Genomic DNA, 19,178 nt, shown 5'->3' on the forward strand with positions numbered 1-19,178 from the left:
CATAAATCATCCAAAGAATTAACAAAATGATGACATATATTCTTAAAGAGTTGAAAATTTGAGACATGTGTCATTGATGGTTAATTCTTAAATTGCTCCTAGTCATAAGATCATCATGAAAATGGTGATTGATCTAGAAAGACCAATGCACGGATCGCTTCCTTCAGACAGATGAGTCTCGAGTTTGTGGTGTAGTGACACTGGAGCGAGAGTGCAGGTGGTTGTTAGAGAATAACTAGCACTGAGCGTGACCAACACGAGAAGTCACATGGATGTCTACTCACTTATTAGTGACTTTCTCGATGCTGCAGTAGTATGACTGGTTCTTTGACCTGCAGTGCTACAGCTACTCGCGATGAGGCTGCTGAAATTTGACTACATATAAATATGGACTCAATGAATCTTTGTAGTGGATGTTGGCAATAATTGATCTACTGTAGAAGTAGGATGTGCACCTAGATGGAATCTATCGACCCTAACAGAAGGAAGTAGTCATATAGAATTTAAGAAGCTTAGTCCTTAAGTCTATGGCCATAGCAGTGTGATTAATGAAAAAAAAATTTTTATGAGAATCATACATGGACTCGAGCTAGTTGAATCTATCATATGACCGATGATGAAGTTTGACGATTCATCCATGACCTGCCATCTGATCAGGACTCACGATAGATGGACTGTATCATACGTTAACTGTACCTAAAGGTTCATCACCTTTTATTTTGCTGGGTTGCTACTACATATTGCTAGATATTATTGATGGATTGTGAGATCCATGAGCATCATCTCGATGATCGATGATCTTTGATGTGTAGAGTTAGAATGGTTCCAACCCATGGAAAGGAGTTTTAATGATATTGTGATAGAGATCACAATATATCTCACTACCAGACAGAATAGAACCTATGGAGTCACATATAAAGAGACTTTTGACTGATCAGATGGTTGAATTGCAATTATAAATTATGATAGAATTTAATTATCAATTTGATTGATAATTAATTTAATGCAAAAGTTGCAATTAAGTAACTCGCTAAAGATTTAGTGAGTTATAGAAAGATTAATTAGCAATTGGATTGTTAATTGGCTCAATTTGATTGAGCGATGGGGCTTGCATCAAGTCTAATTGAATTAGATTCAATTTGACTTGATATGGGTCTGATTTGATCAAGTCTAATTGGGTTATGAGATAACCAAATTACATGAGAAAATAATTCTTTGTTTGATTAAGATTTGAGTTTGACTTAATTTCTAATTAGATTAGGATCTAATTAAAAGTATTTGGATTTTTATTTAGATTAAAAATTTTTCTCTTCATGGGTGCACTAAATTTTAATCAGATTGAGATTAAATTGAGTTTGACTCATGCACCAAGAGAGAGTCCAAAAGGACTAAGACTTCTTCTCTAATTGGGTGACATCTAATTTCTAATTGGATTAGATTTTAATCTAAATAGTTTGGACTCCTAATCAGATTAAGATTTCATTCTATTTGGGTTTAATCAATTTCTAATATGATTAAAATTGGTTAGAGTTTTATTGGATTTAAATCAGCCACCTAAAGAAGAGTCCTAAAGTGTTAAAACTCTCCCTCTCTATGCGCCATAAGAAGCCCACGCCCACTTGGATTTTGGATGCCACAAAATATCCCACACCCTACTTATTTTGTGTGATGAAAGCTCTTCTCTTTTCTGCATATAACGTGTAAGAGAGAGGTGCACAAATAATAGGAAGGTGGGCGGCATCATATGGAAGAGTCCTAGGATGTTTGGACTCTTATCTCCTACCTAAAACCAAACTCTCTTCTTCTATTTAAATGTAGGATCATGAGGGATAGTTAGAACCAGATGTGATCAGATTTTTGATGCCAAAAAGAAGAGGTGTGCATGAAAAAATTGCTAAGGAGAGGGCACGGCATGTAGATGCATCGTGTGAGGTAAGATAGCTTCTATCCTTTCTTTCTTACCAACAACCAAAAGTTGGTTGTTAGGGCCTCTTCTCTCTCATATTTTATTCTAGTTTGGACATGATTTTTTCTCTCCTCTTTGTTCAAGTGTTGGACAAAATTCTTACATCTCTAGCGTAGAGATTTGGGGCATGGATTTTAGAAAGAAAAGAGAAGAAAGTATTTTTCTTATGATCTCTAGCGTAGAGATCTTTATCCTCCTATTTATTTTTTCTTCTCTAAGAGTATCTTGAGAGAAAAAAAAATTTTCAACCGTCAAGATACGATCTCTGCAAGGGAGCTAGCACTTCGGTGAGATCAAAATTTTTTTGATCAAATCGAAGTCTCGTGTGGATACCTATAGAGGCTGAACACTTGTACGATTTCAAAAGATCTTTGGAAGACATCTATGATCATCAATTCACAATGTAGATCAACTCATGCCAAGGTATGAAGATTGGATCTTCTCAATTTAATTTCTAAATCTGAATCCTATCTCACATATGTCGATCTTGTTTTATGATTTTAAAATTTGATCTTATGTATGTTTAAATTAAATTAGATTTAATCTAAATTTTTAAATTTTTGCTGTATACTTATTTCAAAATTTTTGTATACATGAAATCATAAAATTCTAACAACAATGACCTATACTCGATACAATTATTGTCCTTGTAATAATTATATCATTTATTCATAAGCAGGATTTAAGAACTACATGATAAATCCTTCTTTATTGTTTTGGAAGTAGCTCTAAGGACTTCATCATAATATATGAGTTCTATTTAGGAAGATGTATTTTTTATGATGAATCTGTCAAATAATATTTATCAATTTATAATTCATATACATGTATGGAGTACAATCATTTACAACCAAGATGATTAGCTTTAAGACATATTTTCCAACACAAGTTTTGTTTTGGTTAGGACTCGAGGTGCTCACCTATTTAAGAGACCCTTCCCTAGGTCTTATGTATCGAATTTTTAGATTCCTCCTAGCCTCCCAAAGGTTTCCATGCCCTCGCTCTTCCTCCCTCTAGTTCCAACATCCAAGTTCTCTTGGACGTCCACCATCTTCATGCCCAATGGCTGTTGGGCATCCCCCTCTCTTCAATCTGATTTCAGATCTTGATTGCTTCAAGATAAAGAGAAAGAGATCCAGAAGAAGAAGAAGAGGAAAAGAAGATCAAGGAAAAGATTAAAGAGTTAATCAAAATCCAGATTTAGTTTAGATTTGTGGGAAGATCCAACTTAGAGAAGAAGGATCTACTTCAAGAGAACCAATCCAGATTAATCCTGAGTGGATACCCATAGAGGTCAGATATTTATGTGGTCAAAAGAGAATTTGTTCATCTTCCAAATCCAAATTCAAGGATAGAAAAGGCGAAACAGATATATGATTTGATCACATAATTAATTTTAGATTAAAAATCTATATATTTTATTTTCAGCACATGAACTAGATCCTTAGGTGTTTTGATTTTATTCATGCATGTTTAGATTAAAAGGTGTTTTAATTTATTATTCTACTGCATTGCTTTTCGAAAGAGTTTTGAAATCTACATGTATGAGCACCATACGAATTCCAATGGGCCACGTGCACTGCAGGCCACAGGCCTAGGCCATGAGCACATTACAGGGGCTTGGGCGCCCATAGGCCAGGCTTGTGGGCCACGCTTTTGGGCTGTGTGCTGTGGGACTTCGCATCTTCCGAGCTTGTGTGTCTTGGACCTACATTCATGGGCTTCTCCGCATCTGGGCTTCACTACAGTGGGTTGAATTCGAGGTGCCAAAACTAACAGAGACAGGAACAAAAGTGAAATTTGCAGGTGCTGCCTCTGTTGCTACTGAAGTCGCTGGCACAGATGGTGATGCTGCTGCTAGAGGGGTATGAGTCTTCAGAAAATCCATAAGTTGCCTCATCGAAGCAAGAAGAGGAGAGGTGAAGTCCTGGGGTACTCCAGATCTATCTCTACTCTTTAGGACATCCAACCACTGAGCCAAGCTGTTCACTTCTGATGAAACTCCCAAATTGAGCCTCTATATGATCCGATTAAGGTCGAAATCCATCCAACATAATCTATCCTAGCCTCGCCATCTGATCATCATCCAACTGCATGTGGGAGGGCCGAGGTCTCGCTAAGCGACTGGGAGGAGTCATGAAAGGATTGATGGGTAGCACTGGAGGAGAATCAATCCCTGCTTGGTGGCTCAATCCTCCCTCATCTATGGGTCATAGCTGCTTCTGTCCAGATACATGCCTAAGCCAACTCTGTCCAACCCTAGGCACCCCATGCGAATAAGGGTCCACTCATCATAGGTATCCATATGGTGTAGATCCACAGACAGCTCTCTCTCAAAATCAATACCAACATCTCAAAAAATTGAAGTCAAGGCCATGCCGTAAGGTAGGCATGCCCTAGCTCTCCCTACTCTATCTTGCATCTGGATGAAAATCAATAATGAGAGGTTCAAAGGCTGTCCCAGATAATACAATCCATGATCTCTATAACTCGTTCAGGGACAAGATCAAATATTCCTTTTTTAAAATAACACTTGCAAATATTCCTAATCTAATAGAAGTCAGGTGGCATGTTATGCCTCCCTTCTGTTCGAGAAAATGTTTGGTATTAGGGATTACTAATCAGCCAGTAATAAAGTTTTTTCAGTTTAGATGAATTGGTGCATATTTTTTGGATAGTTTTGTAGTGGTGTTATTCTCCTAGTTAGATGATATCCTACTGTTTGGAGATGATCACATAGTTGAATGATTGCTATGGTCCTAGTATTGATTTTAAGATTGATCTCCAGATTAAGTTTTCTAGCTAGTTCTTAAGAGTAAGGGGTTGCTTGGTTCACGATCGAAATCAAAATCAGAATGAAAATCGGAATGGCTTGGAATCGAAATCGAAATGGCCAAAATTCTTGAAATGTTTGTTTCGTGACCGAAATTGAAATCGGAATCGAAATAAAAATTTAAATCTATAGAGGAGAGTAGGGATTGAGTTTTATGTAGATTGGGCTATTCCTTTTCCATCCTGGAATCAAAATCAAAATGGGACTCCTCCCAACTAAACAATTGGAATGAGAGTCATCCATTCTCATTCCAATTCCAATTCCAGACCCCACTCCCCTCAACCAAGCACCCCAATTTTTTTTCAAGAGCCAATTTGGAATTATCCTCAGGTTGGTTTTGGTATTGATAACTTTGCTATTTTCTTGAAGTCAATATTTTTTTTATATTTTTTTGTATTATGACTATAAGTTTCCAAAAATAGAAAATTAAACACTTCATCACAATAGATTTTTGCATAGTTATTGTAAAACTTGTTTCAGCTAGGCCAGCTTGGATCTTAAGCTTTTGATTTCAAGAATTTTCATTGCTCGGTTTTTGTTCAACTATTTATTTTACTTATATATTAGAAGGAAATGAGTGGAAGGACAATCTGAGAGCACTTTCTGTAACCTTCAGAAGGTCTTGTCATTGATCTTACACCAGCATCTCAAAGAAATGAGAGAATACCAGGAAAGTCATGTTTGGGATTAGAGGAATTAAACGCGCTTCTTGTTCTGGGGCCATAGAATCTGCTATCGGGAATATGAAAGGAATTGTGAGCATCTTAGCGTCACCAATTCAAGGAGAAGCTGTAATTAGATACAAACCAGAATTAATCAATGTGAATCAGCTAATAACTATTTTTTTGGTACATCGGTCAGCTAACAACAATTATTTATGGGTCTTCATACTGTACGTGATAATTTTTAACTATAATTAGGAATATAGTAATCTTATATTGCTCCATAATGTTGAATTTGAACTCTTGAGATTGAGTTAGGTTACATGGAAATATACTTACATGCAAGGCTCTGTATAATTTGGGCTATGATCTGCCTTGATGATTCAAATCAGGTTTGATGTGGGTTGGTTCCAGCTTTTCAAATCCTAAACCCATTGCAGTATAAGGTCTTGGTTTTTCCTCATGGACATACCCCTGAATGGCCTAACCAAAATTCAATTCATGTTGGATCTAGTTACATTCTGACTATCGGACCTAGCTTTGCCTTACTATTTGTTGACATGCTCATAAATGTTAATAGTGAGCATGTAGGGAAATTGAATTTTATTTTATTACATAATGAAGTCTGTAGTAATTATGAAGAGCATGAAGTCAATGAGAGCTTCTATTATTTTCTTATGTACCCTGTTCAGTGGTCTGTCCATTTAGTTTTTTCTGATAAATTGGTTCTTTTAATATCATTAGTATTTTCTTAAACTTAAAACTTCAAGCTAGGAGAGGCATATGCTTGCTTCTGTTTGGTAGTATGTTTTAAATCCTATCCTTTCTATAATTTGATAAAACATGTTCATTTATATTGTTCTTAATTTCTAGCCTATCAATAATTATTTGATATATTCTTTGCATCAAATATGGACTCTGTCTTCAAGCAAAATGAATTCAAGAAGCCATAGAAGAATGAAGTTGAGGTTGATGATTTCCAGAACAAGAGATTTATGTAAAGGAATGGTATGTACGAACTGCTTAGAATCTATTGAACGAGCACTTTTTATGGTTGATGCATAGAGCTAAAAATACTGTTGGTTCTCTAGCTCTTGAAGAAGCCAAGATCCACTTTGATCCCAACATCATTGATTCTGATCACCAAATTGAGGCTATTGAAGATATAGGTTTTGGTGCTAATCTTATTAGCTCTGGAGATGACCTAAATAAAGTTGATCTGAAACTTAAAGGTCTCCATTCTCCAAGAGATACCATCCTCATCTAATCATACTTTGAGGCAATTGAAGGTGTAAATCATGTTGCAATAGATTTAATGGGTCAGAAAGTAATTGATGTGCTGCACGTGCTTACTTCTGTTAGGTAGTATATTTTAATCCTATCCTTTTTATAATTTGATAAAATATGTTTATTTACATTTTTCTTGGTTTCTGGCCTATCAATAATAATTTGATATATTCTTTGTATAAATTTTGGATACTGTTTTCAGGCAAAATCAATTAAAGAAGCCATAGAAGACTTAAATTATGAGGTTGATGATTTACAGAACAAGAGATTTTTATATATCATGTTCGAATCAAAGGAATAGCATGCACGAGCTGTTTAGAATCTATTGAACAAGCACTTCTTATACTTGATCTATGGAGTTAAAAATGCTGTTGGTTCTTTAGCCCTTGAAGAAGCCAAGATCCACTTTGATCCTAACATTATTGATTCTGATCACCAAATTTAGGCTATTGAAGATGCAGGTTTTGGTGCTGATCTTATTAGCTCTAAAGATGATTTAAATAAAATTGATCTAAAACTTGAAGATCTCCGTTCTCCAAGAGATGCCATCCTCATCCAATCATCTTTTGAAGCAATTGAAGGTGTAAACCATATGTTGTAATAGATCTAATGGGTTAGAAAGTAATTGATGCACATGACCTGATCTCATTATCAATTTGATTTTGTTGGATGCTATTGATGTTTTCAAAAAATATTATTAAGATAATTATTGGTTTTATGTGGAGGGTTTTAGCCAGATTTTTTATTTTATCATTCTTTTTTCAGAATGTGTCACTATATGATATATTAATGAACAAAGTATATATTTCAAATAGATTCTTTATAGGTTGAATGAAACTACAGTGCTTAATCATTAAAAATAATTATCATTGGCATATAAAAATACCATAGAAAAATATTCAAAAAATCAAACTACAAAAATATCATTGCTATTTATGTATATCCTTTTATCTTTACTTTGTGCGGCATTTTTTTTAGTGAAACTAAAAGAATTTACGGTATTTTAGAAATATTGATAAATATTAAAAACTACTACAAAAAAGGATATTTAAGGACATTCATAAAATATCTCTAATTAGTAATATTTCACCAGTATTTTTAGATGCCACTAATTAATTTTTACTAGCATTTGCAAATGTCACTACTTATTATATTTCTTTTTTTTTTTTTTGTACGACATTTTTTGTGCCATTAATATAATATGTGACATATTTAGAATGTTGATAAATATTAAAAAAATACTGTTAAAAGGAGCTTTTCAGCAGCATAGATAAAATTATTGTCGCTAAGAATCAGCAACACGACTATTGGTGACATTAAGTTGATATTTGATAAAGTGCCGCTAAAAATATTAGCGATTTTTTAAAAAAATTTTAGTAGCATATTTTTATGCCATTGAAGACCTATTTTCTTGAAGTATATATTATACATATTTTGCATTATTCTACCCAACAAGGATACTGCCCACATATTGTATCACATCACCAAAAAGCTATTTGACAACTTTTCTACCAAGAAGGAGGGATTTTTAAGTTTTAATTCTTAGATCGGAAACTAGTAAATCCATATCTATATTAGTTTTTGTTTTGACAAACATAAATTGGATAAAGATATTAGCCAGATGCAAAACTTCATATCTATATTTATTTTTATCAAAATCATAAATATAAATATAAATATAATTCAAATAATTAAACTAGAATCTAAGATTTTACTGAGATAATGACAAATCAAGTTATAGCATATTAATATGATCATTTACTTTTCTTTATTTTAAGTATTATATTAAATTTAAAAAATTATAATGATACCCCTTCAACTTTTTATAATTTATACTTATATTTTAAAACTTTTATTTTTGTTAATTAGACATAAAAACTTAAATTTAGGTTACAAAAAAGTCTAGCCAACCATTTCCATGAGGATCCATGAATATATGATTGTCATGGAAGCTAAGTTATATTTTGTCAGCTAGATTAAAACAGTTATATTTTGACGGGACTAAAAATTTGAGGATATATTAGTCATTCTACATTTGCAGTTAACAATGTTAAAACTTAATCGGACATTTGAATCATATTGTAATTAATTCATAAATTTTAAAATTTAATTAAAAATTAAAATATTTAAAATGTAAATATAAATCATGAAAGGTTGAAGGGTATCGTCACTTTATCTAAAATAAAAAATGGATGTCTAATATAATCGGATTATTTTTTTATTTACAGATATTAGTATCGGTATGGATATTAATTAGATGCTTGAAGTTTTTTTCATATTAATTAGATGCTTGAAGTTTTTTTCAACGGGCTTGGATACGAAGACAAATCCGGATGGGTGTTGCCCGTACTCTTTAATGCTATGAACAAATGAAGATTCCAATCCCACCGCAACGCCCCAACACAACTATTTTGGTGCCGATGGCCTCTTCTTGCCGTCTCCCACCTACGCTTCACCTCTGGCTCTTCTTCTCACTTCTGACCTCCACCCACCTCTCCTCATGCGCGTCGCAGAACCCCTCAACGGAGATTGGGATCTCCCCTCGCGAGCTCTTGGAATCGGCTCGAGAGCCCGAGTTCTTCGACTGGATGACGAGCATCCGGCGGAGGATCCACCAGCACCCGGAGCTTGGCTTCGAGGAGTACAAGACCAGCGAGCTTATCCGGTCGGAGCTCGATGCCCTCGGGATTGAATACTCTTGGCCAGTCGCCAAGACCGGAATCGTAGCTTCGGTCGGATCCGGCGCCAGCCCTCTCTTCGCTCTCAGAGCAGACATGGATGCTCTCCCGTTGCAAGTATCTCTATATCCCTCTGATTTCGAAATTCGTTTGTATTCATGTGGGAATTCGTTATTTGGTGGATTTTTGAGCTCGAGTGGTTGAACAAATGAAGAAAAGTTGAGATTTTGATGCAGAATGAAGTAGTAGACTGAAATTACTATGGATGAAGAGAATATGAAGTATTTCAATCGATCTATTTGATTTCGGAGCTTTTGATCTGAGGTATTATTTTGTGATTTGGTTGAAATTTTTGATCTCATGTGGATGGTGTTGCGGCCTTTCTCCGATTGGTATAGTCGGGCGGACTAGGTGCTGCGCCTGGATACGTGCCGAAAGATGATATGCCATCATCGGAGAAGGTGCACACTGTCAAGGCAGAGAACGAGAGCAAGGGTTGCTGGTAAATGGTGATGTTGGTCTCCGCTCGGCGCCAAGGAAGATGACCTGTAAAGGAAGTCCCGTCGGGGTGGCTTCAGCGAAAACCCTCCGACACTTAAATCAGTGAGGTGGCTTGATAGAGAGGAAAGAGCAACAGAATTTTGGCTCTGTGTTAGTCTCGCATACCTGGAAGTATCCTCGCTTACCTTTATTTATAGAGGAGCCAAGTGTATAGGTGATCGTGTTAATCATGTCCTGGCAGCCGCATGGGCCTTATTAAATGCTTTGATGGCGGGCGTGTCTTTTATTCGGTGCACGTGGTAGTGACGGCAGATGCTACTGCATGTGGGGTGTAATAAATGACCCCATAGGCATATTTAATGGACTCGTAACATCCCATCACGGTACGCAGCCAGTCGGTTAGGATAAGGCATCTGAATGATGTGACCTAATGTGGCCTGACTAAAGGGCATGACGGCTACATTTGGCGCTCACTTACTCGACTGAGGCCTGTGTCGTGGGAGTTAGGAGAGTGAGGCCGTTGAGGGGTGGTACCTCGTTATCGACTGGCATAGTCGGCTACGATCTGAGTACATAGTTGATCATGGGCCGAGCGTCATTTGCTGTAAGCGGCCGTAGACGGCATGTTGAGCCTAGTCGGTATAGCTCCTTTGGTCGGCTGGGAGATAAAAAAGCACGATAGTCGGTTGAGCGATGAGGATCTACCCGACTTTTGGCAGGACTTTCTTTGCAGGCTATTATCTTCTCCAGCATCGCGCGGAGACCAACGTCACCATTCATCGGCAACCCTTGCTCTCATTCTTGGCCTTGACAGTGTGCACCTTCTCCGACGATGGCACATCATCTTCTGACGTCCCAATCGCAACGTATCCAGGCACAGTACCTAGTCGGCTCCAGATCGACTATATCAATCAGAGAAAGGCCACAATAATTTGGTGCGCTAGATAGGGGGCAACCGAGCAGGGAAAAATTTTTTCTCTTAAGAACCTCCATGGTCAAGATGAGAGCGCAAAATGCTTCTGTTGGCTCTGCTCGACGTTCATCGCGGCGTGAGGTACCTCTGACGACTTATGGAGAGCTGAGTGCTTCAAGACCGTCGGTGACGGCAGACCACTAGCAGTTCGCTGCCCTCGTGCAGTAGGTGAAAAATCTGATGGAGGCCATCCACGATCTCCAGTAGCGGCAGCAGTAGCAGTAGCGGCTGAAGGAGGTCGCATCGCATGACGTGCCTTTCGGGAATAGTCGTCGGCCACGGTCTTTGACCCATCACTTGACACAACTCTCCCGTCGGGTGAGCTCTCGACCCATCCGACGGTCACCGCGTCCAGACTCTCGACGCACTTCGCATGCCGACTCTGGCGATCGTCGGCCGCCTTCCCCCCGACAAGCTCCGCACAAGGGGAAGAGGCCGCGGTCCCCATCAAAATCCTCTCCTAGGGAAGGTTCTATCCCGAGCTACTCAAGGTATCTTGATGTGTCGCAGTAATGGTTGGACGAGTACGATCGAAAGCTGAAGAAGCTAGATCATCGCATGGAACAGCTCCAAGCAAACCATCGGGACCTCATCAATAAATTCGGCATCAGTATGAGTCCGTCTTTTTCTCGTCGGTCATGGATGAACCGATTCTCAATCAGTTCAAGATACCGCAGTTGGAGTCATATGATGGCTCCATCGATCTACTTGATCATCTTGAGAGCTATTAAGCTCTCATACGTATGCAAGAGACATCTGACGTCCTTTGTATCGTCTTTCCGATTACTCTCCGAAAAACTGCATGAGCATGGTACTCTGGACTTCCATCGAAAAACATTAACTCTTTCGAGTAGTTCAAGCAGCTGTTCGTGGCGCACTTCGGCACCAATCGAAGTTCACGGACCACCGACAGTCTCTTCTCCGTCAGACAGCAAGATGGAGAATTCTTATGAGACTTCGTGGTGCGTTTCAACACTGCTACCCTAGAGGTCAAGGATCTCGACGAAGCAACGGCTATCGCAGCCATAAAGCGAGGACTGTGGAGATCCAAGTTCACCTACTCTCTGGATAAGATGCTTCTTTGATTCTACGTCGAGCTCTTCGAACGTGTGCAAAAGTACATCCGCATCAAGGAAGGTGCAATCGATCGATGCCAGTTCGAGGGCAAGGACCAGAAGAAGATGAGGAAGGATGAAATCTCTGCGGAGCCTAATCGGACCCACGTCGAGGAGGGTCCTCCCAGACTAAATCAGAAGTCCAAGACTCCAGCGGTAGGTATGACTCCTATATTCCTCTGACTACTCGTGCATAGATTCTTATGGAGATAGAGAGGAGAGCTACTTTCGACAAACCCCACTAATGAAGAGAAAGTCTGCATCTTGTGATCGGAAGTGCTACTGTCGGTTCCATCATGACCACGGTCACGATATCGAGGAGTGCCATTAGTTGAAAAATGAGATCGACTTGATAAGGTAGGGGTATCTTGGAAAGTACGTGTGGGTGCGACTTGTGTAGCTGCCTTCCGACCTGCCACCACGGTCGTGGCTCGAGGAGGAAACTCACACCTAGCCTATAGCAGGCATGATCAACATGATCTCGGCGAGTCCGTGACTCCGAGGGGCAGATGACTTCGGAGGCACCTCCAAGCGCCAATGGACAAACAACATCATTGTTTTTATCGAGGAAGATCTGCGAGGAGTCCAGACTCTCCATAACGATGCTGTAGTTGTATCAACGATAATAGCCAACTACGATGTAAAATGATGTCTTGTTGATGATGGAAGTTTCGCTGACGTGATTTTCTATGACTGTTTCTTCCGAATGCGACTTTCTTCTAATCTTCTCAAACCAGTCAACATTCCTCTAATCGGGTTCATAGGTGACTTAGTCAAGGTGGAAGGCGAGATAGAACTCCTTGTCACAGTCAGATAACCATCTTGACAGTCGACTTGCGCCTCAGCTTCCTTGTAGCCTCTTGGGGCGGTCCAGACTAAATGCACTTCGAGCGATCGTCTTAACATACCACCTGCTTGTGTGCTTTTTGATAAGGAATGGAGCCGGCGAGATGCGAGGAGATTAACAGTTGGCCCGACAATGTTACTTAACCATTCTCAATGGAAAGAGGCCGACTGAAGCTCTCCTTATCGACGATGGACTGGATCACGAAGAAGCAGAAAACCATGGAGAACCCGCACAGCGGTTCATCTCAGTGCCCCTCAACAGCGAGGATCCGACTAAAATCATTCTAGTCGGATCTTCACTGAGCGACAATCTACAGGAGAAGCTCATCGACTTTTTATGGAAGAATGCCGACGTCTTCGTCTGATCTGCCTTGGACATACCAGGCATTCCTCTAGAAGTCATTGTCCACTGACTGAATGTCGATCCCGACCACAAGTCGGTGAGACAAAAGAAGAGAAGCTTTGCTTCCGAGCGACAGAAGGCCATTAATGAAGAGGTTGACAAACTACTGGCAGTCAACTTCATTCGTGAAGCAATCTATCCAGATTGGCTCACGAATGTCGTGATGGTCAAAAAAATAAATGGCAAATGATGGATCTGCATTGACTACACCGACTCGAACAAAGTCTATTCCAAGGATAGTTTTCCACTCCCACAGATCGATCAACTAGTCGACACAACATCAGGCCATCAGCTATTTAGCTTCATGGACACCTTCTCCGACTTCAATCAAATCCGGATGGCACCCGAGGATAAAGAGAAGACGGCGTTTATTATCGATAAGGGTCTGTACTGCTACAAAGTCATGCCTTTCGATTTTAAAAATATCGAAGCTACATATCAGAGGTTGGTTAACAAAGTGTTCGAGGATTAGATCGAATATAACATGGAGGTTTATGTCGACGATATGCTCGTGAAAAGCACCGAAACTGCCCTTTATATCGATTACTTGGCTGAAGCTTTCAATGCACTGAGAAAGCATCAGATGAAACTAAATCCGACTAAGTGTGCCTTCGGCATGACATCGAGGAAGTTTTTCGGCTTCATGGGGATGAAGCGAGGCATTGAGGCCAACCCGAGAAGATCAAGGCTGTCCTTAACATGAAGCCTCCAACTTCTCGACGGGATATTTGGAGATTGGCGGGGCGTGTCGCATCCTTAAGTCGGTTCATCTCTAGATTTGCAGAACGATGCCTTCCCTTCAAAATCCTCAGGCAGATCAAGGACTTCACTTGGATGGAAGAGTGCCAGAAAACCTTTGACAATTTGAAGTAGTATCTCAGCTCTCCTCCACTCCTGACTAAGCCTAGCATCGATGATGAATTACTCATGTACGTGGCAATAACCTCTAAAGCTGTTAGCTCGATGCTGGTCCGGAAAGAAGGCAAAATGCAGAGGCCCATTTACTACACAAGTCGGGTGCTGTGCGACACCGAAACAAGGTATTCTCAGATCGAAAAGGTCGTCTTCACAATTATAACGACTATTCGGCGACTGTGACCTTACTTTCAAGCTCATTCGGTGGAAATCTTGACCAATCTTCCCCTGAGGACTCTACTTCAACGATCAGACATCTCGAGAAGAATGGTCAAGTGGACAGTTGAACTCACTGAGTTTGACCTTTCTTTTGTTCCATGATCTTCGATGAAAGCTCAGATTCTTATCGATTTTATTGTCGAGTGCACTTTAACTAACAATGGCCAAGTCGAAGATCACTCCCTAGAAGACACTTAAGAACCTGCATGGATTCTACATGTGAATGGAGCTTCAAACGTCCAAGGATGTGGCGTCGTTCTGATTTTGACCAACGTCAATGAGATGGTGACCGAATATGCACTTCGATTTGATCTTAAAGCTTCGAGCAACCAAGCGGAGTATGAAGCTCTAATAGTCGGACTAAAGATTGCTGAAACCTTGATGTAAAATGCTTACGGGTGTTCATCGACTCGCAGCTCATCGTCGGACAGTTTCAAGGAGAATATGCGGCCTGAGATTCTGTTCTTTTTAGGTATCTATAAAAGCTTAAGTCTCTACAGTCGCATTTTGACTATTTTGAGATTTTTCATATCTCCCGCTCGAAGAATGTCGGAGTTGACTCCTTATCTCGTCTACCTACCTTCGCCTGCAGCAAGCTTGGAAAAATCTTCATTGAGCATCTTGAGAGTCCGAGCATCGACTCGAAGGAGGAGGTTCGCCAAGTTCAAGTCGGATATGAATCGAGTTGGATCGACCCATTCGTCAACTACTTGACTGATGAAACTTTGCCAGTTGATCCGACTGAGGCATGCCGACTAAAGAGATTGGTGACTCGGTATGTGATCATCGAAGATCAACTTTACAGAAGATTAGCATCCGTACCCCTGCTCAAGTGCCTCCAACCTTCTGAGGCTGACTATGCTCTTTGAAAGGTACACGAGGGTATTTGCGGCAACCACTTGGGGGGTAAGTTGCTGTCTTACAAGATTTTCCGACAAGGATATTACTGGCCGACCATACAAAACGACGCCTACGACTGGGTACAGAAATATCATCGGTGTCAAAGGTTCACTAACATCCAAATACTTCCATCCAGTCATCTAACAATCATTTTGGCCCCTTGGTCATTTGATCAATGGGGAGTCGACATACTCGGACCGTTCTCGCCTGCAAGTGGATAAAGGAGGTTTCTTATAATAGCCATCGACTACTTCACCAAGTGGGTCGAAGCCGAACCACTGGTGCAAATAACGGAGTGAAAGACCACCGACTTTTTATGAAAATCTATCATCTGCTGATTCGGTCTATCTCGAGTAAACATCACTGACAATGATCGATAATTCAACAATGCCAAGTTTGAAGAGTTCTGTGCAAAGTATCATATCATCCATAAGCTCACTTCAGTTGGGCATTCATAATCTAATGGAGAAGCTGAGATGACCAACAGGATAATTCTACAAGGCCTGAGGATGAGAATCGGTCAAGGCAAAAGAATTTGGGCCGATGAACTCTATAGTGTCCTATAGTCCTACTGAACAACTCGGATTCCGATCGAAGAAACTCCATTCAAGTTGGCATTTGGGATAGAAGCCATAATTCCAGTCGAAATTGATCTACCTTCAACTTGGGTGGAACACTACGACGAATCAACCAATTCGGACAAGAGATGAGCTGACCTGGACTTGGTCGAAGAAATTCGGAGTCAAGCTCAACTATGGATGGCCTCCTACCAGCAAAGGATAGCTCGATACTACAACTTTCGAGTCAAATCCAAAATTGTTCGAGTAAGAGACTTAGTCCTCAGAAGAGCTGAAGTCTCCAAATCGATCGAGCAAGAAAAGCTATCTTCGAATTGGAAAGGTCCCTACAAAATCTCAGCAATGATGCGGTCAGGGGCCTACAAAATCGAGAACTTGGATGGTACAAAAATTCTTCAAATCTGAAATGTCGAGAATCTATAGATGTATTATCAATAAGAATACCTTCATTAATGAAAAGGTTTTCTTTTCTATAAATTTTTGGGCTGCCAGTTCGAGTATTCGGAGATCTACATGACAACCACTCCCTTGTCGGCTAGTACCCGATGAAGTGTTAGTTGGCTGATATCCAATTGATGAAGCCGGGATGGGTCTGTCAACTATGCCAGCTAAGGCTCAAGGGTCGTGGCGCCGAGTTGTACACGGATGGGTCCATTGATCGTAAGCATGCCTGCTAAGTTTCAAGTGTCGCAGTGTCAGGTTGTACACATGACTTAGGCGAAATCAATGCGTTATTCGGCTAGTACTCGATTAATGGAGTCGTGAGGTCTGGCGATCATTGGCGTACCTATCCGAGAGCCTACGGGCCTGATAGGGTCCATAAGCCACAGAGCCATAACATCCGGCAAAACAAATGCGGTGTTCGGCTGATAACCGAATTTCGGAGCTATATGGTCTGACAACTGCCAGCATACTCACAATGGTCCAAGGGCCGCGGGCATGTAAGCTGCAGTTCGTCATAAGATCCGACAAAAACAAGTTATGGTAAGTCGGCTTACTACCGACTGACCAAGGGTCGATTAACCTGAAACAAAAATTTTCTCCAAGTTCCCACTCAACGGGACGATTTGCTACGGATGATCTTTGACTACGCCTCAGATCCGCCAAGTTCATCTGTAAAAACTGACTACATGACTAAGAAATTTTTCTAAGTCTACAAGCTTGGTTACAGCCTACTCGGTTCGCTGCTTTCTATAGACTACTTTATTTCTGCCAACTTCATTACTTAGTCAATTCTACAGAAAGATAAGTAAATGAACAAAGGAGAAAAGCACGCATACAAATCAAGTAGAACAATTCAAGAGCAAAAAGATCATTTCATTCCATTAAAAGAGTTTGGTACAAAATGCGAGCAAGACCAAAAGTTACAAGGCAGAAGACCAAAAAGCAAAGCAGTACATAAGGAATCTAAGAAGGCTGGGGACGGTCCTCTTTGGCGTCTCCTTCCTCATCGCTTTCAGACTCCTCGCCTGGGTCCCTGTTGGCATGTATCCTGCTTAGGTCTAGCTTGGGCTGTAGTCGGTGGATCTCCTTCTTGCAGTCCTCGAAACCTAGCTGATATGCGTCCGCACCGGCGTCGGCGAGTTCTTCCTCATACTCCTTCGAATTCCGAAACTCGGCTAGAGCCTGAGAAGCTGCCTCCTGGGTCCGAGTTTCTGCCACCGTCAGTTCCTCCTTCAGCTCGGTTGCAGTCTTTTCGGCCTCCTTGTTGGCGTTTTCGACCTCCTCGACGGCCTTCTCAGCCTTCTTCTCTCGGCTCTCTCTCCCGCTCGTCGGCAGTGCGAAGGAGCTCCTCAGCGACCTTGGCCCGTGCAAGAGCGGTCTGGGCCTGGTCCTCCAACTTGGCGTTGAGTTGGGTGAACCCAGTCAACCCTTCAGACAAAATGGTAACGTCGTGGATCATCTGCAAAACAGAAAAAATGGCTAAGTCATCTATTCGGCCAACGACTATTCAGAAGTTGAATCGAATAAGGAAAGGTCGAAGACTTACCCCAATCAACGACATATAGTGCCTGACTGAATCTTTAAGATGGGGTAAGTCTTCTTGACTTCCTAGTCGGCGGGCAGCATGACCATCTTCACCAACTCCTCGGTGAGTTGGCGATCTTGGAGGGCTGATCGATCGTCTTAAAGTGCATCCTGATCGTGACTGTAGCCTCCTCAGAGGACGTATCCAGACCATAGTTTGCGGTGAAGGTGGGAGGCATCGGTGCCTTACCCTTGTCGGCACCTTCCCGAGTAGGTGCCGGCTTCCTCTCGACCCGATTTGAATTGAGAGAGCTTGGGTCGCTTCAGTTGGCCTCGTCGGTGGCTCGATGACAACTACGTCGTCGTCGGCAGGAGGAGCCGCCACCGTGACGACTTCAGCGACAGGCGGCGGGGAAGAATGCTCCGATGGTGGTCAGGGCGGCGATGGCGGCTGTGTACTCAACACTCGAGGAGGAGACTCTTCTCTCGGCTTCTTCGATAGCCGAGAGGGACCGTCAGGCCTGGATAACGCCTTAGTTTTCTTCTTCCAGACAGCTTGTCGGAGGGATTCCGACGTAACCTTCATACTTGCATGAGTACGACAACAAGTTAGTCTACGTACAAAACAAAAGCTTACAGGAAAGAAGACTATCGAGCTGGCTAGTCGGTCTTATCCCGATGTCATAAAGGAACTGCTCCTCGAGTAGCTCCTGATGCGGAGGAATTTGGACTTCGAAGAGCTTTTCGTACGCCTCCCGATCTTCCTCCAAGATTACATCATTCTTATTCAAAGACAAGTTGGCAGTCGTCTAGGACCAGTCGAAGCCCCACGGGTGGTCGGTGGCAATATAGAAAAATTTGTTCTTCCACCCGTGGATGGAAGAAAGAAGGCCCTTAAACAGCTGACGATGGGGCCAAGGACAGAAGAACCACCATCTCCATTCCTGAGGATGCTTCTTCAACATAAAAATAGCTCGAAACAAAAAAACTCAGGGCTCAATCTGAAGAAGGTGACGAAGGACGACAAAACAAGCTAAAGATCCTAAGAGAGTTGGGTTGAGCTGAGTAGGGATGACCTCATATAGGTCAAGGTTGTTGATGAAGAAAGAGTGAAGGAAAAATCGGAGTCCCTATCTAAGAAACTCCTTATAGATAGCAATATAGCCATATAGAGGACGGACAACCCGACCTTCGTTGGACATCTCTAATTGATACTGATTAGGAATATGATAGTAATCCCTTAGTCGGTTGACAGCGGCCTCCGTTAACTCGGACCTCTCAACAAGAGGTCCGGGGAGGTTCTTGGCAGTCGGTTGTTCATCCAACTCTTCAGG

General features: G+C 41.1%; 1 protein-coding gene and 1 long non-coding RNA gene across 3 annotated transcripts in view; both read left to right on the forward strand.

Moving 5' to 3' along the window:
- The first annotated feature begins 1,725 nt into the window (after positions 1–1,725).
- Positions 1,726–7,554, forward strand: LOC140859124 (uncharacterized). Its single transcript, XR_012142609.1, has 4 exons — positions 1,726–2,389; positions 3,552–6,469; positions 6,553–6,823; positions 6,951–7,554. It is a non-coding gene; the product is annotated as an uncharacterized lncRNA (long non-coding RNA).
- Positions 7,555–9,073: 1,519 nt separating this feature from the next.
- LOC105061452 (IAA-amino acid hydrolase ILR1-like 3) overlaps positions 9,074–19,178 on the forward strand; it is a 37,648-nt gene continuing 27,543 nt past the window's right edge. Inside the window, exon 1 of one of the 2 annotated variants that reach the window (XM_029260802.2) lies at positions 9,074–9,543. In XM_029260802.2, the coding sequence (XP_029116635.1) occupies positions 9,118–9,543 (426 nt within the window). In that variant the 5' untranslated portion in view covers positions 9,074–9,117. The remainder of the gene's footprint in view (positions 9,544–19,178) is intronic. The other variant, XM_010945498.3, reaches the window with a different exon arrangement.

The sequence above is a fragment of the Elaeis guineensis genome, chromosome 7 (assembly GCF_000442705.2).
Source record: "Elaeis guineensis isolate ETL-2024a chromosome 7, EG11, whole genome shotgun sequence".
Classification (NCBI taxonomy): Eukaryota; Viridiplantae; Streptophyta; class Magnoliopsida; order Arecales; family Arecaceae; genus Elaeis; species Elaeis guineensis.